The sequence below is a fragment of the Alternaria viburni genome (assembly GCF_023758015.1).
Source record: "Alternaria viburni strain BMP 2772 chromosome Unknown scaffold_9, whole genome shotgun sequence".
Classification (NCBI taxonomy): Eukaryota; Fungi; Ascomycota; class Dothideomycetes; order Pleosporales; family Pleosporaceae; genus Alternaria; species Alternaria viburni.
This window is the reverse complement of record NW_026055778.1, coordinates 606,981-629,471: the sequence shown is the minus strand read 5'-3', so window position 1 is coordinate 629,471 and position 22,491 is coordinate 606,981. Positions and strand designations below refer to the sequence as shown.

The 22,491-nt window shown below is 53.8% G+C and overlaps 9 protein-coding genes across 9 annotated transcripts; 4 read left to right on the top strand and 5 right to left on the bottom strand.

Moving 5' to 3' along the window:
• Nucleotides 1-395: 395 nt before the first annotated feature.
• On the bottom strand, nucleotides 396-2,400 carry J4E79_005113 (uncharacterized protein; the record flags this gene model as incomplete). Its single annotated transcript, XM_049353991.1, has 4 exons — nucleotides 396-860; nucleotides 1,281-1,902; nucleotides 1,953-2,167; nucleotides 2,215-2,400. 4 exons carry the CDS (start codon nucleotides 2,398-2,400, stop codon nucleotides 396-398), a joined length of 1,488 nt encoding a protein of 495 aa, XP_049211611.1.
• A 1,437-nt stretch (nucleotides 2,401-3,837) lies between these two features.
• J4E79_005112 (uncharacterized protein) lies at nucleotides 3,838-5,947 on the top strand (the record flags this gene model as incomplete). The annotated part of the gene is made up of 3 exons (XM_049353990.1): nucleotides 3,838-4,180; nucleotides 4,246-4,561; nucleotides 4,615-5,947. The coding sequence occupies 3 exons, from the start codon at nucleotides 3,838-3,840 to the stop codon at nucleotides 5,945-5,947; spliced, it is 1,992 nt and encodes a 663-aa protein (XP_049211610.1).
• Nucleotides 5,948-6,072: 125 nt separating this feature from the next.
• On the bottom strand, nucleotides 6,073-8,415 carry J4E79_005111 (uncharacterized protein; the record flags this gene model as incomplete). The annotated part of the gene is made up of 1 exon (XM_049353989.1): nucleotides 6,073-8,415. One exon carries the CDS (start codon nucleotides 8,413-8,415, stop codon nucleotides 6,073-6,075), a length of 2,343 nt encoding a protein of 780 aa, XP_049211609.1.
• Nucleotides 8,416-8,778: 363 nt separating this feature from the next.
• J4E79_005110 (uncharacterized protein) lies at nucleotides 8,779-9,762 on the top strand (the record flags this gene model as incomplete). The annotated part of the gene is made up of 1 exon (XM_049353988.1): nucleotides 8,779-9,762. One exon carries the CDS (start codon nucleotides 8,779-8,781, stop codon nucleotides 9,760-9,762), a length of 984 nt encoding a protein of 327 aa, XP_049211608.1.
• Nucleotides 9,763-9,945: 183 nt separating this feature from the next.
• On the bottom strand, nucleotides 9,946-10,696 carry J4E79_005109 (uncharacterized protein; the record flags this gene model as incomplete). The annotated part of the gene is made up of 2 exons (XM_049353987.1): nucleotides 9,946-10,563; nucleotides 10,634-10,696. The coding sequence occupies 2 exons, from the start codon at nucleotides 10,694-10,696 to the stop codon at nucleotides 9,946-9,948; spliced, it is 681 nt and encodes a 226-aa protein (XP_049211607.1).
• A 251-nt stretch (nucleotides 10,697-10,947) lies between these two features.
• On the top strand, nucleotides 10,948-11,658 carry RPL35 (60S ribosomal protein L35; the record flags this gene model as incomplete). The annotated part of the gene is made up of 5 exons (XM_049353986.1): nucleotides 10,948-10,950; nucleotides 11,114-11,128; nucleotides 11,190-11,254; nucleotides 11,311-11,463; nucleotides 11,517-11,658. The coding sequence occupies 5 exons, from the start codon at nucleotides 10,948-10,950 to the stop codon at nucleotides 11,656-11,658; spliced, it is 378 nt and encodes a 125-aa protein (XP_049211606.1).
• A 574-nt stretch (nucleotides 11,659-12,232) lies between these two features.
• J4E79_005107 (uncharacterized protein) lies at nucleotides 12,233-14,056 on the bottom strand (the record flags this gene model as incomplete). Its single annotated transcript, XM_049353985.1, has 2 exons — nucleotides 12,233-13,367; nucleotides 13,779-14,056. The coding sequence occupies 2 exons, from the start codon at nucleotides 14,054-14,056 to the stop codon at nucleotides 12,233-12,235; spliced, it is 1,413 nt and encodes a 470-aa protein (XP_049211605.1).
• Nucleotides 14,057-15,249: 1,193 nt separating this feature from the next.
• J4E79_005106 (uncharacterized protein) lies at nucleotides 15,250-19,122 on the top strand (the record flags this gene model as incomplete). The annotated part of the gene is made up of 1 exon (XM_049353984.1): nucleotides 15,250-19,122. The coding sequence occupies one exon, from the start codon at nucleotides 15,250-15,252 to the stop codon at nucleotides 19,120-19,122; it is 3,873 nt and encodes a 1,290-aa protein (XP_049211604.1).
• A 1,088-nt stretch (nucleotides 19,123-20,210) lies between these two features.
• Nucleotides 20,211-20,618, bottom strand: J4E79_005105 (uncharacterized protein; the record flags this gene model as incomplete). Its single annotated transcript, XM_049353983.1, has 2 exons — nucleotides 20,211-20,363; nucleotides 20,415-20,618. 2 exons carry the CDS (start codon nucleotides 20,616-20,618, stop codon nucleotides 20,211-20,213), a joined length of 357 nt encoding a protein of 118 aa, XP_049211603.1.
• Between the last annotated feature and the right edge of the window lie 1,873 nt (nucleotides 20,619-22,491).

The following is a 22,491-nucleotide window of genomic DNA, read 5'->3' as shown; positions in this document are numbered from 1 at the left end:
CTGGAACAGTTCTCTTCAGCAAGGACACAATGAATAGCTCTCGGACGAAGTAGCTATTGAGGGTGATCAGCCATAAAAGACCAACTTCTTCGTACCAAGGGTCGATAACCATCATGCCGTTTGCCGACCTTACACCCAAACTGGTGATCGAAGTCCACATTGATTCGCCAATTATGCCGGTTATATTCGGTTCCAGTGTCCACCAAGAGAAAAGACATGCAGGTTAGTCAAGCCATGCTGGTGAACGTATCATTATTTCATTCGTGTCCTGGTTCTATGCCAACGCCGGTTGTCCATATCGTAAACGGTCCGTAGTATGGCTTGGGCGGATGAAGTGTCGCTACCAATGCATTTAGTATGCCCTCCATGTGTTCTGCCCAAGCACCATAAACGCTCTACCAGTTCATCTTCATCTTGTGCTCAATCTCCGTGTGGAAGTCTGGCACCTCACGCAGCTCGTTGCCAGTGAAGACATCCTCCCAGCCAATCTCCGTGTCCCGTCCCTGCAGGATGTCCCGGTGGACGTTGCTACTTCCACCTAGAGTTGCCGGCCTCCACTCGCCTGCCTCGGCGATCTTGAGCTCCATACCCCTACGCACTGGCTCTGCGATGCCAAACTGTCGCCTCAGCATCTCCATCTTCAGGCGGTCTTGGGTGTCTCGCCATTGGGTGAGACGGGCCTCGAGGGGGTGGGCGGACTGGAGAGCGACGGGTGCTGTCGACGATGAGGCGGCGCTGGATGCTGTGGTGGTTTGGCCGAGGCGAGAGCGCAGGGTATCGTGGACACCGGGGGCTGAAGGGGCTGAAGTCTCCAGAGCGGTCTGCGTGGAGTGCGCCTTGTGGGGGACGATGCGGAGAGACTGGATAAGTGTTAGACCAGGGCACTGTGTACATGAGCGCTGGGATGCCAATAGCATACCATCTTGTTTGAATGTGGCGCTGAGACTTGCGAGGTAGTATTGATTTGATTGTTGCAAGAGTTCAACCTCGAACACACGGTTTAGTTGGCTGAGGTGTTGGTGATGTTCGAAGGCGGGATGTCGAACTGATGCTATCGATGGAGCTCCAGGCTACGGAGGTGACGCGCCCGACTAGCGCGGTCTTGGCACAACCATATGCTCCAAATCCCGACCTCACAACTTCACAAACGTTCAAGAGAAGTGTCTAACATGAATCATGGCTGCGTAAACACCTTCAGTTGCGGACAACTATATCCCGACTATGCTGCTCAACGGCAGATCCCAGACCACACAAGCGACGACCATGGCCCCTACACTGACCATAGCTGCCATGAGAATGTTGACAGCATTGTTGTCCAGCAGATCGCTCCCGACTTCGATCTTCCGACTCTCATGCTGTGCATCCACGACTGCATTGCCGCTTCCCCCAGCTCTCATCATTGTCTCCGATGCCTTGATCGACGCCGCAGTGTCCGCTCCGCTCGTCTTTGCAATGCCTTCCTTGCCTTCCGCACGACTGCTGACTTTACTGCGCACTTGACCTGTCTTGGAAAGATGAAGAGGATGGCTGCTTTTCACGAGAACTCTCCTACCTCCTTCGCCCTCTACGACCTTTCCAGAGTGGACGTCGACAACGCTCGCTTGAGCCAGAGCACCCAGAAGCGAGTCGAGTAGTGTTCCGCTAAAGCCAGCAGCTGTCAGAGCAAGTGTATAGGTGATCTTCTCGGACAGATTCCAGTCTTTGCAGAAAGGCAGGAACAGCGTAGATGTAGCTGAGAGTATGAACGCCCCCAGTAGGCCTGCACCAAGTCCAGTCGCAGTCACTCCTCCATTTGTGCCTGGCGGGACGACACGCCATGGAGCTGTTATGAGACGTGGCTTTAATTTCGAAAGGATACCGAGCTCGGAGGAGAAGGTGTCGGCGGCGACTGCGGCGTAGTTGCTAGAGTATGTTAGCAATCACATGCTATGACATGAAGTACACTCGCTTACGCTACAACGCCTATGACCAGCGCATCACTCCCTTTGTGCCAACATAGACCCTGGTCGTTGTATCTCCCTTCTTTCCTTAACTGCCACAGGTGCAGCAAGAGTAACACCGAGGCGACGCCGGAGTTCGCGATGACCTGAACATGATTGCGCTCGCCTTCACCACCAGATGCGCCCGTCGCGGACTGTGTCAGTTTTGCTTTGATGTCGTGTTTGACCTGTCTTGTGTTAGTATTCGTCTATCGCATTCTGTCATCAAACGTACCTTCGTCACAGTACTACCAGCCAGGAAGAAGACGGCAAGAAGCACGAAGAATACACTCCATGGGTGCGACACATGCACGACTGCTGTCGCGAAGGCTACCACAATACCGACTGGGGTCAGTGATTTGCGAGAGTATGCTCGGTAGACTAGCGCAGCAACGGCGGGGACCGCTATAGAGGGTTGCATGCTGGGAGGTGTTGGTAGAGCGGCACGGAGGTGTGGCTCGAGATGGACGCTTCCGAACGTGATTGTGGTTGCGTCATGGCCAAGCGTGGATGATGGTGGCCTGGCCCGTGGAATCCGTTGCGAACATCAGCCTTACAACTTCGCGACCACTTGCATATATTAAAACTCCATCCATTTCGACTCTCATCTCAAATCTTCGTTAAAAGGACAGAAGTTCTCTTAAAGGGCGCCAACACCTCAGCTACCAGCCCGCCTCCAGCTTCTAGAAACCATGCGTCGCTACCACTAAGGTTATGCTGAGGACACCACCACTCGTGTCGCCCTTGACTATCTCTGCCGCCCGCTCAGAGACTTGATTGGCCCGTAGATGCATCCAGAAACCCTCGACACTGCAGCTACTCCCACGGGGTCCCGGAAATTCAACTCAGAGGTGTGAGCGAGACTCAAGGAACGCAGACAACGCCGGAGTCTAGGTCAAGGGCGTGTGCCCTTCTTCGCAACAGAGCTCTCGCCCTCGAGACCACTGAAGATCATGTATTTCCCAAGATTCTCGGCCAATGCACAGCGGAAAGAACTAGCGAGATACGCAACGGGACAGCTTAAGGGTCCAGACACAGGCCCATCCCACGTGTTCCAAGGGGAACATGCAACACTCAATCTACATCCATCCACGAAAGCGCCACAAACATGTACGGTATACTAAAAACCTGTACTTTTCCTCTGGTCATAGCGTGGTTCATCATGAAGCACCACTTGATGGGCGTGTGAAGCGCTTAAGGAGTCTACGACGATTTCGACAGTTCTCCAGACGTAATACGCACAGCCTCAATCAGATGACTTGCTCATGGACACGAAGATTCTAGGCTACAAGCAGCATTCACCGGGAGCATGTGCGGCATGCTGCCAACAAAAGCTTGACAAAGCTTAGGAAGGCTTAACCCTTATCCGATCCCTATCAGCCCCATCAGCGAGAAATTTATCACTGCCATCCTACGGGAGGCCTCGTCTGACAGGCGGTGATATCGCTGTGTTATGTACCAATCGCAACTCCATGGCTGCGCCACTGTTAGCCGAAGAGGATAGCGATAGCAGAGTGGGAGCTGTGATTGGTCCGCGAAGGAGACCCAACTAGGTATAGTCAGATTTCCTCGCCATGGCCTCAATGCGCAGCACAAATCTCGTACGATTCATGTGTAGAGACCCATACTGTGACCAAAATCGGCCTAGATTGTTGCTGTGGCCGTTGGGTGCCTGAGATTCGGTGCAAAGCCACACAGGCTCCACGACTCTGCGATTCCCTATTTGGGCGAGCATCGCGCAACCGCAATTGTAGAGTGGGATATAAGGCGTTGACTGCTGCGACGATGGAGGTAAGCAGCTCATCTGTCTCTGTTTTTGCTTCAATCTTCTTTTCGCCTTCTTTTTTAATTATCAAATATGGCGATATACCTCTTCAAACTCGTCCGACGAAAGCTACGAGAACGCGAAGCGCAAAAGCACATGCCAACTACAGATAACTCCCATCTAGTACCCGAACCAGCTCCAGGGCAAGAACTTCAAGATCTCTCAACCCAACATAACCATGGACCATCGCAAGACTCAACAGGAAGCCATATCAACTTCCTCACCCCAGAAGAAACAGCACGACAGAAAGCAGAAGCGCGCCAAAGAAACATCCGACAGTGGAAATTGATGCTAGGACTCGTGTTGCCTAATTTCCTGGCTGCTATGGATGTTACTATCGTTGCTCCTGCTATTCCACTTATATCAACTCATTTCGGTATGTCGATCCGCTCATGCCATACGACCCCGTGTCTATACCCAGGTACTAACGCAACCCCCCAGATCAACTCTCCGGTAGTTTCAACTGGATAGTAGCCGCCTACACGCTCACATTCACCACCTTCATACCCGCGTCAGGCCAACTAGCCGATATCTACGGCCGCCACTTCGCACTCCAATTCCAGATGTTCTGGATCACTATCGGCAGTATCATTTGTGCCACGGCTCAGTCCTGGAGCATGCTACTTGCGGGGCGTGCTTTGCAGGGCTTGGGCGCTGCGGGTATCATGAGCCTGAGCCGGATTATAGTGTCTGATGGGGCGACGCTGGCGGAGACTTCGAGGAGTACGTCGATTCTCTCGTTGATTAGTGGGTGCAGGTAAGTCCCTTTGCATTTTCCAATCGAAACACTTATGCTGATGATGTTACCAGTTATGCCGTCGGCCCCGTCATCGGCGGCTACCTCGCAGACGCAAGTTGGCGCTACATATTCGTCCTCCCCATCGGCGTCGCAGTCCTCTCGATACTCATCATCTTCTTCGTCATGCGCAAAGAGCTATTCCACGGCCGCGCCTCTGTCTCACCAGGTCAATCCCGGCGTCTAGGCTACATCTCCGGGCTCGCAATCATCGACTGGCCCGGCCTCGTCATGTTCATCTTCGGCGTCGGCTGCATAATCCTCGCGATCCAATGGGGCGGCACACAATATTCCTGGGATTCAGCGCCCGTCATCGCTCCCCTCGTTGTTGGAGTTGTATTGTGTATCTTCTTCTTCACCTACGAATACCTCCTCGGTCCTGGCCGCGCCGTTGCTAGACTTTTCCCTCGTCAGATCCCCATGATACCCTCCACGCTTTTCCGCAAGAAAGACACAGCGCTCCTCATGGCCATAAACTTCTCCGCGGGCATCTCCATGGTTTGCGCTTTCTACTTCATATCGTACTACTGGCAGTTCGCAGAAGGCTACTCGTCTAGTCAGGCCGGAGTGCAACTCCTGTACTACACCCCTGGGCTGGGTGTCGGTGTCTACATCGCAGCTAGACTGTGTAATTCGTGGCTACGACAGACCTTCATTCCCTTGCTCATCGGTTCGGTTGTTGAGGCTGTAGGGTTGGCGCTGCTTACGTACGCGGTTTCTATCAGGCATGTCACGATGGTGAAGGTCTTCCTGGCAGTATCGGGTGCAGGGACGGGCTTACGCTTTATGCCCGTTGTGCTGCATGCTGCGGGGATTTGGTCGACACGCGTTCCCAGTATGCAGTCGCTGCTTTCTTTTATGCTGCCGTTGGGCGAGACCGTCGGCATCGCTATGATGGGATCCGTCTTCTCGAACAAACTCACCACTTTTCTAGCTGGGATCGACAACTCTGGAAGCGGCATCGCGCTACCTGCCACCGGAGCACATAGCCTGGACCTCTTGAACAGTCTTCCACCGGCGGTCAAGGAGGAAGTTCAGCATGCGGCTGCGAAGGCGGTGATGTGGTCGCTGATCTCCATCATGCCGTTCATGGCTGCGGCGATTGTGGCGTCGTGCTTTTTGGGGAATGTTTGGATTGGGAAAACGGCGGAGAAGAGTGAAGAGCATGATGGTCAAGAACATAAACCTGCGCAAGAGGCGGAGGTGGGAAAGGTTCTGTATGGGGTTTATGTGGTTGCGTGGTTCATGGGAAGGCTCGAGAAGCAGAAGCAGGATTTGGATGTCAATATGGAGGGTGATGAAATGAATAGTGGGCATCATAAAGTGGTTGAAGGAGATAGGGTGTAGAGAGGGTCAGAGTTGGGTACCAATATATTTGTCTTATCACATGTGTTATCTTTTGACCTGGGGCTCTCTTACTCAAAATCAATCATCCGCCCGTAGTTTCCAAAATCCGCCCCAGATATCGCCCTCTAACAAATCCGCTCATGCGGTTCTCTCCAAGGGACCCCGAGTATCTCAAAGATCTTCCTCTCGCTCCTACCCTCCACCAAAACGCCGTCGTTCAACTTCTCACCCCGCTTCCCCCTATGCACATCCTTGTATAGCCCCTTCTGGTTCAACCTCATATCCTTCTTGCGAGCCAGCAGCCGAATACTGCGATTGAAGATATCGTTTCCAGTGAAGTAGATAAGCGCAGCACCCATCTCCTCTTCCGGGACAAGAAGGAAGTCCATCCTCCGCCAGACCTTCGAAGTTGGGAGACAGGAGGCGCCGTGCCATTTCGAGCCTGTGGGATCATTGGATCGGGAGGTCGCTAGGGAAGCTTTCAAGAAGCCAATCTTGTAGAGATGAGGGACGAGGCGGTCGAAGATGATTGTTCGCATAGCGGCAAGCGAAGTATCGGGCTTCGTGAGTATCATGTCGATATCGCCCGAGTCTTTTGCGCCACGGCGATAGCTGCCCATGATGGTGGCTTTGAACTTGGGGTCGATCTTCTTCAGCTCTCTGGTGACTACGGCGCCGTGAGCCTCGACTTCAGCGCGTGGTATCCGGGAGTTGAAGTCGTCGTAGTGCTCTACACCGACCTTGTTGCTCTCAGTAAGAGTCGCTTTGGTTCGAAGATCTTCGAGCGTGCGATGACCGGCCTTGATCCATTTGTGGGCCTGGACGAGTCCAGCGCCATAGACACCGAGAAACAGGCGGAGTACCACGTCGAGAGGGTCATCTCGCGTGCTTTCGAGCCTGCGGAGACGATCGGTGAGTACGATCTCTTCGATCTTCTTGGCGAGCCGTCCGCCAATATAAGGTAGGGCTGCAGCTTGTTTCGCAGTAATGATCTTGACCGTTTGCTTCTTCAGGGTAGTGATACATTTGCGGTAGCTGAGCACGCGCCATTGGTCCTGCATCTGATCGTAATGTTTGCACATCTGATCGAGGATCTCGATAGTACGGGCGTTCGGGTTTTGGGATGTATAGCCGTTCGCACCTGGGTCCATACATTGGAACGCGTTCTGGTTGAATGGCTTCTTATTGCGTAGAGCAGACGCTTTCGAGACAATGTTAAACTGCTTTGGTAACTTAGGCGCCGCGACTACGCGCTCCTCGTCGGTACCTGAGTCGTCTACATCTTCCACACCACTTGCGACCGGAGACCCTGCATCCTCGTCTTCCTCCAGTGGTAGGTGTGCGACAGCCTTCGTTTCCAGTATCGCTTGGGAAAGAGCGTCATTGAATTTATCGACAATCTTAGGTTGCGAAGCTTTCGTTGGACTCGAAGACGGCATGACGAAGCTATCCTCGACAGTTTCGTCGAACGAGATACGCGTAGCTATATCTGCTACAGGTGGCGTAGCGGGAACGCTTTCTTCGGTTGGATATGAGTCGGTCTTTTGTGATTCTTTTGCAGCAATCTGTCGCTTTGACGACTTTATTGCTGGTGAGCTCTGTGATGCGGCTGAGGTTTGGAATGGCTCTCTCGGCTCACCGCGTTCCTTCCTGCTGGGTGCACCTTTGATCGCAAAGCGTGGTTGATTTGGATCTCGGAGTCCTTTCCATTCTACAGTTTCCGTTATATAAGGCTGGAACTTGACGACCGCGATGTGCTCAGGAATGCTAGGTATGTTCGGATCCCGCAGTAGCAGATCATACGTGTGTACGTCGTAGTTGTCGTCTATTATAACATGTGTAATGTTTTCTGTCCATTCCTTGACCCAAGCAGCACCGAGTTCGATTACTTTGTGTATACGTTGACGCCGCGGACCGGTAATATCATGGCTCGGCCAGAAATATACGATCCTGCCCTTGAGGTATTGTTGGTCCTCTGGTTTCAGCTTGATATTATTTGCTAGTTTGGGCTTTCCTTTCCACTCCCTTGGAATGTCACCCATTCGTATATAAAATGGAGTAGTATCTTCGCCAGCTGTGTCAGGTAAGGATGAGACTCGGTTCAGATTACTCTTCGCGCCAACGACAGCTGTTGACCTGGTACGTGCCTTGGTGACTGGCAACATCTTTGTAAGTTCTTGTTCAGGCGCTGTAGATGAACGCATCGGTTGGTGAGTCTTTTGTCGCTCGATTGCGCGTCGTGTCTTCGTTTGCGCCTCGAACTCCGCTTGCCTTTCTTTCGGGGTTGCTCCAAGAAAACTGCTTGTCTGCTTTCTAAGCGCCGGGGGCCGCATGGCTTTCGAATCTTTCAATGCGCGTTCGAGTCTACCCACGCTGGCGTCCGGGGTGTCTTGCTCGTCGTCAGGGATATCCAAAAGTTCTTGCTCTTTGAAGTAGGCTTCTTTGGCCGCAAGCGCATTGTTCGACATGCTGTAGACCTCTGGAAGTCGATGAGTCTTTGCGATCAAAGTTATGTTGTTCCGAGTTGGGCCGTTGAGTCGAGTAGCAACGTGGGCGCCGCTTTAATACTTCCAAGGTAGTCAAGGGAAGGGACTGAGAAAGCACAGTTGCCTATCGTAGCGCCATTTATATCGTGCGCCGGGACCGTTAGCCATTTCAAAGCTTAGCAGGCAATGCGCTGGTGAGAGAGTGTAGAACGTCACCGAGGCAGCAGCGCGTACAGAGTTGGCGCTGACGCGAAAGCACGTGGTACTTTGGCCGCTTCTGTGCTAGTTCAGGTTCACATCCGTCATTTCTCGAGTTTGGCGGGACAAAGACACTCGACAAACAAAATGCTTCAGCCCCGGATAGCAACGCCATTGCGGCGCACGTTCCTTACTGCCTCATCGATATGTCTACGGTGCCAAAGCCGAATCGCAATCTCTTCAATCGCAAGGCAATCGCTCGTTCGACCTTTTACCTCCGCGCAGACTCTCCGCCAGCAAGCTCCGGAACCAACCCCCACCCAGACCTCGCCCACACCCGATCCCAAAGATGAAGACATATTCATCCCGAAGCCGCTTGGCCGTCCGATCGGTTTCAGCCGCGCTCCACAACCAGGCGAAAACGCCAGCATCCCCAAAACCAAGAAAGACTACTCCGGTATGACCATGTCGCAACGGAACCTCGAGAAGCGCAAGGATCTGGTCGAGAAATGGGGCACAAACTATTTCCGCGACTTCAAGAATATCCGCAAGTATAGGTCGGGAAAGACTTTCATGGCGAACCAGAGGATCTTCAAGAAGGACGCGGCGTTATACTTTCCCAACTTCCACGGAGATACACTTGAGGGGAAGGACAAGGACACTACGAATGTGCTCAACGGGAAGATCAGTGTTGTAAATGTGTTTAGTTCGATGTGGGGGTTGACCCAGGTCGAGACTTTCACAGGGAAGAAAACAAACACCGCACTACACGAGATTTTGGCGCAAAATCCCGAAGTTGCGCAGATGGTTGATGTTAACATCGAAGAGAACACCATGAAGGCTTGGATCGTATCGCTATTCCAGTGGCGGCTGAAGGCGTCCAAGCCAAAAGAGGACTGGGGCAGGTACTTCGTGGTTAGAAAAGGTGTCAGTGAGAAGATACGAGAGACGATCGGACTTTTGAACGGCAGAGTCGGCTATGTCTACCTGGTAGACCAAGACTGCAAGATTCGATGGGCAGGCAGCGGAGACGCAGAAGGCACAGAAATGGAGGATATGAACAGAGGCTTTGCGAAGCTGGTCAACGAGGCCCGACAGTCTCCTTCAGAAGCCACGCCTAAGGAGGCTTGATGACGAACATGTAACGACATCTTGTACAGCATACGGAAGACTCTCAATTCCCACGATACCCAACCCTTTGTAAACATAAACGTAACCGTACAGGCCCAAGACGCCTTGCGCATAGCATGCTAATGAAAGTCATGAGGATATCCAGCCCGCTTGAACGCCCAAAATGAACATGTGCAACCCCATCTACCTGAACCATAGCAGCATCAGGAAGCAGAATGCGATGAAACTGCCCAGTATGATGCCGTCTCTGCGCTTCTTTGTGCCAATGCGTCCGATCAAGCTGTTGATACCTGGTACTTGACTTGCAGCGCCCACTATTCTCCGGTTAATGCTCGTGAGCGTTTCCCTTTGCAGACTGAAGTTCTCTTGTACGGCATATGCCTGGCTGAGGACTGAGTCGGCTACGTTGTGCGAGTTGTCGATGCGATTCCGCTCGTCGAGCATGTAGTCGGCCTCCGCTTGCTCTGGGTTCGCGGACCGGTATGCATCAATGTCCGAGCGTACGTTGGAGAGGAGGTTCGCCCTGTTGCGGGCCTCGTTCAGGGTGGACTTGAGGCGCGCGAGCTCGCGACGGTGGTCTGAGAGTACTTCGCGGTGTCTGGCAAGGTTGTTCTGCTTTACGGCCGACGAGCCATGTGTCGATTCGGAGTCGAGGAGCCGCGATAGCTGGCCGACAAGTCCATCTCTTTGCTCGAGGATTTCCTGCAGTCTGGTTTCGACCCGTATCTCTTCTTCTGAGGGTTTCGCGGGGATGTTTGGTGTCGAGCCGAACTGCGAGTATGTGTGGAACAGCGTCTCTGTCTGGCATGCCTCGTTAGCAGGGCTGCCGCGAGCGCCGACTAAGTCCGTCGCAGCAATGAATGGAACCCACTTGTTGTTCGAGCGTGCGCGCTTGCTGGCGCAGTTGCGCCCATCCGCCTCCAGTAGACGACATGTCGGATATCACGGTATCTTGACAGGCCGAGGCAGCAACAATGGTTCCTGGACTTCTGGCATGATGAGGGTCGCACCTGCCCTGGCGCGGGCTACGCAATGCACGGCCAAGGCGCTAGGCCGTCTTGGTGATCGGCGAATAGTTTAGCGAGGCTCCGGGCGACACACTGATTTCTGACAACACCAAAAGTTCATCGTTGCGACACGCGAGACCCCATCCATATCACCCGGTCCTACTAACTCACAGTCAAAATGGTACGTCGATGCTCTCATTTATGCGTTTGGTATTGGGACTGTGTCGCGCAGCTACGGAACCGCTGGCAGTGAGGGGTCAGGCCGTTGCACCCTCCGCTAGTGGTGCTGCGCAAGATTTGATACTTCACGATTGAGAGAACCTGTGCTGACTTGCTGCCTCCAGTCTACTTCCAAGGTCGTACGTACACCCTCGCCTGCGCAAACACCAACCTCGGATCTCGTGCTCACAACCACCGCAGAAGACCGCCCAGCTGTGGAACAAGTCCAAGGATGAGCTCGCGTCCCAGCTCACCGACCTCAAGTCGTACGTCGCCGAAACCGGAACACTGGCAGGGAAATGGAATGCTGACGGACATGAAGGGAGTTGATCCAGCTCAGGACCGCCAAGGTCACCGGTGGCTCCAACACCAAGCTCACCCGCATTCATGATGTCCGCAAGGGAATCGCCAAGGTCCTCACCGTCATCAACGCCAACCAGAGGGCTCAGCTCAGGCTGTTCTACAAGGGCAAGAAGTGCGTCTAGGCCGACTCGGAAGCTCCAGGGACCAATTTCTAACACTGATTAGGTACACTCCTCTCGACCTCCGCCCCAAGCAGACCCGCGCCATCCGCCGAAAACTCACCAAGCACGAGGCTTCGCTCGTCACCGAGAAGCAGAAGAAGAGGAACACACACTTCCCCCAGCGAAAGTACGCCGTCAAGGCATAAGCGTGCTTTCGTGAAGGTGTTTCTCTTTTCTTCCTTTGTCTCTCATGAAGCATTGCATTGCCGGGGCTTTTCCAACTAGCGAGCCACCAGTGTACCCTTAGTACCATACTCCAGCGGGGCGAGGAAGGTGGTGTAGCAGGTGGAATGGACGGACAGGGCGATCTTTAACGGAAATGGGTTGGCGTCCATGTCAAGATCTATGAATTAAAAAGTTCAGACAAGCACGGAATGATACCTCATGAATTGTGAAGGAGTTTTACATTGGTTCCACAATGCCATGAGTAACGTCCGGTGCGCATGAAGTATGAATTACGACTTACCGAGCTCTCACATGCGCCTTGCAGTCCCGTGTCTCTGTACGAATGAATCGCTTTTGATAGCGTAAGGGCTTCAGTTTCTCAAGACGTATGGTCCTGTCCGGCCTTTGCGTTTGTTGAAACCTACAACAGCTGTATTGACATAACTTTTGCGCTAATACTAAAAAGACTACGCTCTCCCGTCTGCTAAAGATATCTACCACTCCACCACCTCCACAGTCTGTATTACCACACCTTCCAACCCGTTCTCATGTCTTTCAGTAAGCCTCCTTCCACTCCGCATACAGACTGAGGTCTTCCTCCTTGACACCCACCATCTCTTCTCTAACACCGATTACACCAACCCTACCAATCGCTTCAGGGTCTTCGTATTGCGCAAGGCAAACCTTGAGCCATTCAATGACAGCCGCCTTGTCCTCCACTAGAAGAACTATAGCATCGAAGCCACCAGCACCGGGAACAACGCCTCCAATCACGCCGTCTAGCTTGGAACAGTAGTCCAATAGACGCGTTTGCTGAGGCGGCTCAATAGGCACACCAGACTTCTCGCCCATCTCGCGAATCAGCGCGCGATTACTCTCAATGATCTGTTTTAGCGCGTCGTACTTCGACTTCGCGTCCCCGTCGCCTTGCTCATCAGTAGCCAAACGCGTAAGTTCAGCAGCCAACGCCTCATTCCCCTTCTGCAGATCTTTCCAGATCCTCTCCGCTTCCTCTGCCTTCTCTGCTCTCCACGCCAGAACCTTCTTCACCATACCCGGTGTTTCGCTGCCGCAGTCGACATCGCACATGACCAGGCGCACACCCTTGGGCATCTTGATAGCAGCCTTTTGGATCTCGGTGTCCCATGTCGGGCCCTCGACTAAAGAGCGTAGTTGTGTTGCGAAGCCAGGGCTGCTGGGTTGAGGTAGATCACTCAGCAGAGAGGGCGAGAAACGCTTGTAGAGACAGGATCCGTAAACTGCAGAGGCGATGTCGAAACCGCTTCCGACTTTGCCTTGCGCGTGGGAGTGAGAGGCTTGAGCGAGGTTGTGGAGGACTGTTTGGCCCTTTTCTGTGTGGATATCGAAAAGTTCTTTCGGTAGGTAGAATTCTAGCACTGCGGCTGTGAAACTTGTGACGAGCGCTGCGCTGCTTCCTAGTCCTGTCTTGTGCGCTTCTTTTAGGCTGACGTTGAAGTCCTGGAAGCGCGAGACTTTGTGGGGTTGCGAGATGATGTTGGAGCTGCGGGTGACGCCTGGGTTGGAGTAGTAGGCTTGGTCCGCTAGAATGCGGATGCTGGAGGGCTGGATGAGGGTCTTGGGGAGAAGGGCGTGGATGTATGTGAGTGCGTATGTTAGGGCGGTCTCTATGAACGGGTTGCGGGATCGGGCGATGGATTGTTCGTGGCCGCTGGGTTTGGGTTAGTTGGACTGGTAGACTGAAGCAAAGTGAAGCTTATGATAAGATCATGCGCATCGATGTAATAGAAAAGCGTGCAGAATAGTACAAGAGAAGGGGTCAGTTTGGAGAAGACACACCACAATCAAAGCAGTAACACGATGCGACACCAACGTTCCAGTCAAGTGCTGATGTGGGCTTTGGGAATCCAGATACTATCTTGACATTGCAGCCTCGTCTCGCAACAGGTCTTCAATGAACACGTGATAAATGACCATTAAGAATGCTTTGCCCGATTGGGTAGAGATGCTGATGGGCTTGGAGGGGAGTGATACACAAGAAAAAGGAAAGAAAGGACGACCAATGAGATGATACGATGCAAGCGACGGACGTGACTGATGGAGGGATGGAAAAGGCACTTACACGCTCAACTGCGTCAAGGTGATGCCTCCATCCTGGCCCTGCGACCTGTATCCGTACTCCCAAATGGCCTCGCGGAACTGAGGACTCGTCACCAGGATCTCATTGATCGTCACGCCGGATCTCGTTTTGATAGGTTCGACCACGGTGTGAATCCTTGCGTCTAAACCGAATACCAGACCTGTGTATTCCCGGTCCAGCACGAGGTAGCCACCCGCGACTAGTACCTTTGCCGGACAAGAAACGGCCCTCGGGGTCAACGGCGCGTCCGATGATGACATGCTGAAAGTGGAGTAGCTGGGTGCGATAGGAAGCAGCAGGATCTCGATTAGTCGGATTGATAATAGGCAGCAGTATTCGCGCAATGTTGGAGGGGGGCTGGAGATGGCTGTCTCGCGGGGTGTGCAGCGTAGACTAGAGACCTGACTGCACGCGCGGTGGGTCACTGAGCTTCTGCCACGAACTCTTGCAGCTGCCGGTATACACCGTTTCTTCGAGGATGCCGAGTGCGGTTAGGAGGAATTGTCGCGATGATAATAACTTTCGTCACGTGCACGTGTACGGCGCCGCAATTCACATGCAGCAGTTCGCCTCCGATGGGCACGGCGTATGGAACCGGAACGGCGGATTTAAGCCATCAGGTGCTAGTCAAATCCTGCAGCAGGCCAGATCCATGCGGGGTGCAGGCCGTGTTCTTCTCGTCGTTCTGTCTGAGTCATCCAGAGTTCGATGGGCGTCCTGGACGGCGCGGTGCCACAATCGATCCGGCTCCGACGTTACCAGGGACGCGAGAGAGCGCGCGTCGACGATTGGGTCGGAGGCGTATACATCCCTCCCCGAGGGGACACGTCGCCGGGCTCGCGTGAGCGAACGCTAGACAGGAAACGTGGGTTCAGCGCGACTTGCGATAATTTTTCGGCCAATTTTAGCGGCCATTGCATCGGTCCTACCTTTTCATGACGACTACGAACTGTGCGCTCGAAGCTTCCTTCTGACTCCCGCTAACCAACTTGCCTTCGAGGCTGACAATATCTCTCTCCAGGCCACCGTGCGCCTTGCTTTTTCTCTGTCGCATCCCCTTCTACTTCTAATAGAATTGCGACTCCTTCCGAGCATTCGACTACACACACTTGGGGCGTTAAGGTTCACTAAACACCGGCCAATTTCCCCACAACCACACGATTCCTTACATCCGAAAGCGCGTTTGTTTGACGGCCATCGTCAAATGAACCTGCACCGACGCGTAGGGATCCCGAGAATAGTAGGTGCCCTCTCCTTCAATTGCCAACAATTGCTCTCACCATCGCGACACGCGCACGCGAGCCACAAAGTTGTTGCCTAACCCCCAAAATTGGTCGCGGGCCGATGTCCAGTCGCTCGGAGCAATTCCACCATCGGAATCACACTTGAGACAAGTCGTGCTGACCATCCACAGTCTCACCCTATCCATCTGGAGGGCTCCTCAAATTCCTAAATGGTGTTTAAGAGTTTCCATCTCGCGCGCCAGAGTCTTGCCAAGGGCTTTACTCACGGTTATGCTCAATCAGTAGTTGCTGGTGTAAGCCAGAACAACCCCCTCGCCTCCCTCCAACACGACCGCTTCCGCAAGGGCCTCAAGAACCAACATGCCTTCACCTCGACATCGTCTACAACGAGCGCGCTCAAGGCGCTCGCCGCCGGACAACACGACCATCAGGATTCCGGTCTAGCCGCATACTACACAGCATGGCAGAAACACCAGCAGAAGACGGAGGACAAGGAGTGGTCGCAGTTCCAGTTCCGCAAGCTCATCGAATGGGACCCGGCCAGCTCCAAGGCTGCGGCAGAGGCCAAGGAGAGCAGTGTTGCGATTGAAGAGGTGGCAGAACCGGTTCCCGCGCGTGCCGGTGTCAACCGCGCATACAGCACCAGCCAAGTAGAGGACTTCAAGAAGGCTGTCGGTGGTGAAGAGGCGGAGAAGATTGCGCTGGCACAAGTGGACGAGGCAATTGCACAAGAGGTGGCACGGTACAAGGTCGATAGCGAAGTTGCCCAGGCCATTGAGGAAGAGCTTTCGCCAATAGAAGAGGCCCGTTCAGAGTCGCCCGCCACTGTTGCGGACACTCTTGTGAACTCGTCAATTCTGAGCCGCACCGAGTCCACCATCGCCACTAGCCCAATCGAAGCGCACGACGAATATACCGTACAGCTGCAGAAGCTGGCAATCAACCGCAACTATGCCGAAGTACCCGCTGTCTTCGAGGCTATGCTTCGTTCTGACGTCAAGCCATCAGCCACCGCATACAATGCCCTGCTATCTGCTGCGATCCATCTCCCCCGCGCCCAGCATCAGGTCGTTCCCAAGGCCCTGGATGTCTACTCTGATATGCTTCGCCGGCGTGTTGTGCCTGACACTGCTACGTACACCACCCTGATCGAACTCCTATCCGTCCGCTCTCTCGAAGTTGTGTCTCAGAAGCAAAGCTTCGAAGACAGGCGTCTGCGATACGGTGGTATGGAAGAAGAGGGCAGCTTCATGCTACAGTCTCACGAGACTGACTATGCTATCCTCGCTGAGGACGGATCGCTCTCAGTCGCCATTAAGCTTTTCGATGCTGCCGTCCACGTCGAGGACAACCGAACATTCTCCGAAAAGACCTACCGCCTGCTCGTCACCGCCTGCGCGGAGAGCGACCGTGTAGATGACATGGTACGAATCTACTCCCATATGGAATCCCACAGTGTGACTCCGGCTGCCGAGATGTTCGTTCCAATGATCCAAGCTTTCGGCAAGTCTGGCGATCTGAAGAGTGCGGTCGAGTGCTACGACGAGTACAAAGCTCTGGCCATTTCAAACGACAACGGCGAGCTCGAGATTACTAGGAGAGACAACGACGTGTATGCCGCTCTTGTAAAGGCGTATACGGTATGTGGCCGCATTGAGGGAGCTGAGAAGTTCCTGTCCAAGATCGAGAGTGCGCTCGCCACACCAGAAGACGTCACTTCCGTCCGCGACATTGTCGGTCTCAAGGCCTTCCTTCCCGAATGGCTCAGGAATGGTTCTTTCGACCAAGCCTACGTGCACGCAACGGAGTACCTTAGCCCACAGGCGCGTCAGATCGCTATGGCCGCTATTTGCATCAAGGCTGCGGATCGCGATGCCGTAGAGATTGCTACCCAGGCTTTCGATGATCTTCCAGCTGAGGTCGACCTGTCACGGCCAGCCATGGCGATGGGTGCTATGCATATCCGCACTGGAAACATCGAAGCTGCTGAGGTTTTCTGGAGGATGCTCGAGCTTTCTCCCACCAAGGCCGACTTCATCGAGCCCACTGCCATGCACAGTATTGCATTAATTGGTAGTGGACACGCAGAACGCGGTCTTCGTCAAGGTCGTCAAATGTTTGCTCGCATACGGGACTCTCAGTCTGGCTCTAACCAAGCTAAGATGGAGACCGTAGAGCACATCGACGAGGCTATCGAGGTTATGGGTCAGTTCATGATGAAGCGTGGTATCTTCCTTCCGCCGCGGGCTAGCATGGAACTGATGTGGACGATGATTGAAAACGGCGGCCTAGTCACCCCAGTTGCTCACCACCTACTTGCTGGAATGGGACCTGAGGCCATCGTACAACTCAACTTCGACGACATCACGCTTCTAATGCAAGTTCAATCTGGAATTCTACTCCAGGAGGCCGAAGTTGACGTTGCTCACGTTGCACGGTTCGCCCATCTTCTTGAAGTCATCGCCGCAAATGGCACACCAGTCAACAAGACAACTTCCGGTCTTGTTGAACAAGTGCTCACCAAGCTCGACAGGGGTGATCTCCAGCACCGATGGTATGCCTACAAGCATCCCGCTCCGGAGGCTTTGTACTCACCAGCACCATTCGCCGCCTACCCTGTCCAAGCCCCTATCACCCCGTCAGCTCCCACGTTCGAGGATCAATACGACCCTTACGCCGCATCTACCGACAACAAGGGCTCTGTTGCCATCACCGAACTTCTGGAAAAGACTCACGGACGATCATCGTCTCACCTCAACGAGGCTTTGATGAAGTTCAGGAACATGCGCCGAGCTGGCCGCCACCCTCGATTCTTCACCTACGCTAAGCTTATCACTGCCGCTGCCAAGGAAGACCGCCTGACCCTTGCCCATGATATCCTTAACCTCGCCAAGCAGGACGTTCCCCTCCTACCTCAGTACCGTATTGTGCGATATGGCTGGGTAACGATCCTGGACGCCATGGTCGCTGCTTGCCTTACCTGCAACCAGCGTGATCTTGCGGGAAGATATCACCAGGATCTGCTTGAGATGGGTGCTGCGCCAACAGCCAACACCTTTGGTCTCTACATCACCACGCTCAAGGAGTCGACCAAGACCTTCGATGAAGCGACTGAGGCAGTCAAGATCTTCCTCCGTGCCAAGTCTGAGGGTGTTGAGCCTTCTTCCTTCTTGTACAACGCTCTGATTGGCAAGCTTGGAAAGGCCCGACGCATCGACGACTGCCTATTCTACTTCTCTGAGATGCGCAACCTCGGCATTCGCCCTACTTCTGTCACCTACGGTACCATTGTCAACGCTCTTTGCCGTGTTAGCGACGAGAAGTTCGCTGAGGAGCTGTTCGAAGAGATGGAGAGCATGCCTAACTACAAGCCCCGCCCCGCGCCCTACCACAGCATGATGCAGTTCTTCCTGACTACCAAGCGTGACCGCAGCAAGGTTCTCAACTACTACGAGCGCATGCGTGCTAAGCGCATCGAGCCTACCACGCACACGTACAAGCTCCTCATCGACACCCACGCTACCCTTGAGCCTGTCGATATGGAGGCCGCGGAGTCGGTTCTCGAGCAAGTTCGCAGCGCCGGTGCTGTCCCGGAAGCTGTCCATTACTCATCGCTGATCCACGCCAAGGGTTGCGTCATGCACGACATGGAGGGTGCTCGTCGTCTCTTTGACACTGTCCTCGCAGACAGCCGTGTTCGTCCTCAGGCCTGCCTCTACCAGGCACTGTTTGAGGCCATGGTCGCCAACCACCAGATCGCGGATACCGAGGATGTTCTCCGCGATATGCGGGCTCGTGGCGTTGAGATGACTCCTTACATCGCCAACTCTCTCATCCACGGCTGGGCCCTTGCTCATGACATCCAGAAGGCCAAGGCCATCTATGAGTCCGTCTCAGAGAGCAGGCGCGAGCCCAGCACCTACGAGGCCATGACCCGTGCCTACATGGCCGTCGAGGACCGCGCTGCTGCCATGACAGTCGTCAATGAGGGTCTCTCTCGTGGCTACCCTGCGGCCGTCGCCGGCAAGATCCTTGAGCTTGTCGGTGGTGGTCGTGCCCCCGTATCTGAGGTCGCCGCCTAAGCTATCGAACTCAGTTCCACTTGTTTTCCTTCGACCTTTCGCCTCCTGGCGCTTCGATTATACACTTTTTTACTCGATCTTCTGCGACGGCCGAACAAAAAGAATTTCTCAAAACAGCCCCCGCGCTGCTCGGAGGGTGAAACTTCCAGTGGCGTGGCCGGGCATCAACACTCAATTTCTAAAGTCGCTTCTACGTTTTTCAGCGACGGCGTTTATATCCAGGGTCTCTTTTTCCTCTAGCGAAACAACAACGATATCCCGCAACTAGCAAATGGAGCTGGTGGACTGGGTGGGTCTGGCGTCTTGTCTGCATAATGACGGGTGGTTAGGCCTAGTTGGGCTACCTTATCTTCAAGGTTGGTCGGGATGGGGGATATGCGACGATCATCTTTCTCGTACTCTGCATCTCGTCATTGGCATGGTGTTTTCTCTGGTGGTCATTGCATCTGCGCGGTCGTTTCGACATGGTTTCGCTGTACAATACCCTGGATTATACCATCTCCTCTCTAGATCACGGTTGGGTTTTCGGTAGGCGGGCGGTAAAGTGTTTAGCATCGGGCTGAGTAGATAGTCATGCGGGATTGATATACGATCTCGTGGGAATGAATGAAAAATGTAATAAGAAACTCTTCTTCGTCGGGTATGAGTGTGATGTTCGAGGAGAGAATAAAACTAGTTTTGTCAGACGAAAGGCATAAGCACAGAGTCAATCCATTTGAAAGGATGTAATTCAGTTTCTAGTTGTCAGGTAAATGTCTTGGATAGAGTGTCTCATAGAGGCGTAAAGCAAGACCTGACGCGATGATCAAGCCGTGCTTTAGGCCTCTATGAGAGACCCAATTCAAGACATTTACCTGACAACTAGGAACCGAACTTTTTGGATTTGCTGTACCCATACAACGCTGCAACCACAAACTCGTAGGTCATGTGTAAGAATGTCTAAGACGGCTACATTCCCTCAAACGCCGGGCTCATGTATGCTGAAATGCGCCAAACCACCGCTTGTACCAATATCAATATGAATATCGTGAATCGTAAAGGCCAGTATGTACAATAGTCTCCTCTCTTATCCTGCCCCTTCATGAGCATTAGTTGTAGTTCCTTGTCTCGGTCGCTTGGTCGGCTTCTCGAGCTAGGCGGCTCTCGTTGGCGGCTTGCTGGAGGGTTTGGTTGTTCGTCTGCCGCTTTTGGGCGTCGAGCTTCTTCTGGAGGTCGCCGGATGTGGCTTTGTTCGCGCGTGCCTGGGTAGTGTGTCAGCTATCATCGTCGCAAACAAGGTTGTAGGTACGTACCTCTGCTGCAGCGGCGGCGGCAGCCTTCGGATCATCTTCGCGGTTGCTGTCTCCTAGTGTCCGCGCTGGTCCTCCGACCTTGGGCTTCGCCGGCGCAACATTGTTCGGCACAGATGCTTTGGTCGCAGGCGCAGGCGCAGACCCGAGTGTGCGCCCTTGGCCTTCGAAGTTGTCTTTGGACTGTTTGCCGCAAAGGTTACCCATCTGTAGGTTCGTATAAGGAGTTGAAGTTATGGGAAGCTGAGGCAAAGGATGTTTGGTTATGAGCGTCGTAGGCGTAGTCGTCACTGTGGCTGTGCGAAGGTAGGGTCCAAGGTGCAAGGGAGAGTTGCGGAGACATCAGCCTCGTGGCGGGGAAATGTGCATTGCGACGCGTGGGATTGGCGCCAAGTACCCGTCTCTCGGTTCCCGGCTGCGGCATCTCAGGCAGGGTGTAAACTGCGCATCCAACATTGCGTTTGCTCATCTTCTCTCGTTTCTTCTTCCAGCTTCATCGTTCTCGCCGCGTTTGTGACGGCTACGCATGACGATGATCGCAAACGTCAAGCACGCCGTAGGTGGGTACACTAGAGCGGTAGCGCAATGAGTTCTTCCGCATCCCGTGGATGGAGGACTCTCTGTCCGGTTGCACACGACGGTACCGGTGCGTGAATCGCCTCATATACGTCGGGATAGCACCCGCGGTCGATAGCGACAGTAATCTCGACTCGAGGTTATCCAGCCTCGTGATTAGAGTCCTGTGATGCCTGGCTTCGGAAAAGGTACGATACACATGACAGTCGCGACTTCCAAGGCTGGAGCCAAGGGCCAATGAGGGCGCACGAGTTGGATATACGCTTTTACACATTCGGGTTAGGCTCCATTCACTCTTCTCAAGCGCATACCTTCATCATCTCAGCCGAACCGTATCCTTTCCCTTGTAGTAGGTATTGTGAAGTTGTCTGGGTAGACCCCAAGAGGCATGATTAGTCGTATGTTTTACACTTTCCACTTACCCCTCGTACCTTGCCCGGCACTCTGATTACGCCATCGTGCTTTCCCAATCTTGAGAACCGTGATGGCCTCCGCCATGACTTTTCGACATTGACAGACACACACTCTGAAACTCCCACCAAGGGCTCGCAAACATGGCTAATAACTGTGTAGACTGCGATCGCGATTCGGCTTTTGGCGACGACGACGACTTCTGGACTACGGATCCAATGTTTTCCTTGGGCGCGCCGGTGGCAGGTACCAAGCGTGCTGCAGACGATCTGAAAGATGATGCCGCACGAACCCGAGACCAATCAACCCCGTCCCAGCTTGAACACGGTACTCAATCTGTTGATCCAAGCTTGTGTTGCACTCATTGCCCAGAGACGTGCGACGTGCGCCCACCTAAGCGGAGGGCTTCCGCCCTGAAAGTGACCGAGTATCACGGACTCACCACCGACTCACAACCCAGTCTCGATGCCGACTGCCCTTTCCCAGACGACTGCTTCGAGAAGTTCTGTCAAGAGTGTCATCTAGAGCCCTCTTGTCCTCCACTGCCTTGCCCTGCCGACGATTGCCCCGAAGACGACGCTTGCTTCGACCCCCGGTGTAACGAGAAAAACGACCATTGCACAGACGACTGTATAGACCCTCAGTGTACAAAGGCCGCTTGTCCAGACCAGTCTTGCTTCTGTCAGAAGTGCAACGATCAACCCTTCACCCTGTCTGACTCGCATCACGAGTGTCACTTCGCCCATTCCGCTCCTACGCCCGTCGGCACTGTGTACTGTTACGATACCGCGCCTTGTCATTTTCAAGAAGGCTTCCATGGAAACGACGATGGCCTGGGGTCATTTGAGACATATCCCTGCTTCTCCCAAACTCACGGGTACAACACCATCGCCGACGACCTGACAACGATAGCGTCGAGCGCGCCAACACCAGCACTGTCGCACAGCAACTATACTTCGCTAGAGAGTGCCTTTACTACCGAGCCATCGCCGGGCCCTGGCCAAACAGTCTTCCCGCCACACTGTTACCTCAACGTCGCTGGCGACCACTGTCACATTGACAACTCGTGCTGCCATGGACCTCAAAGAGCGTG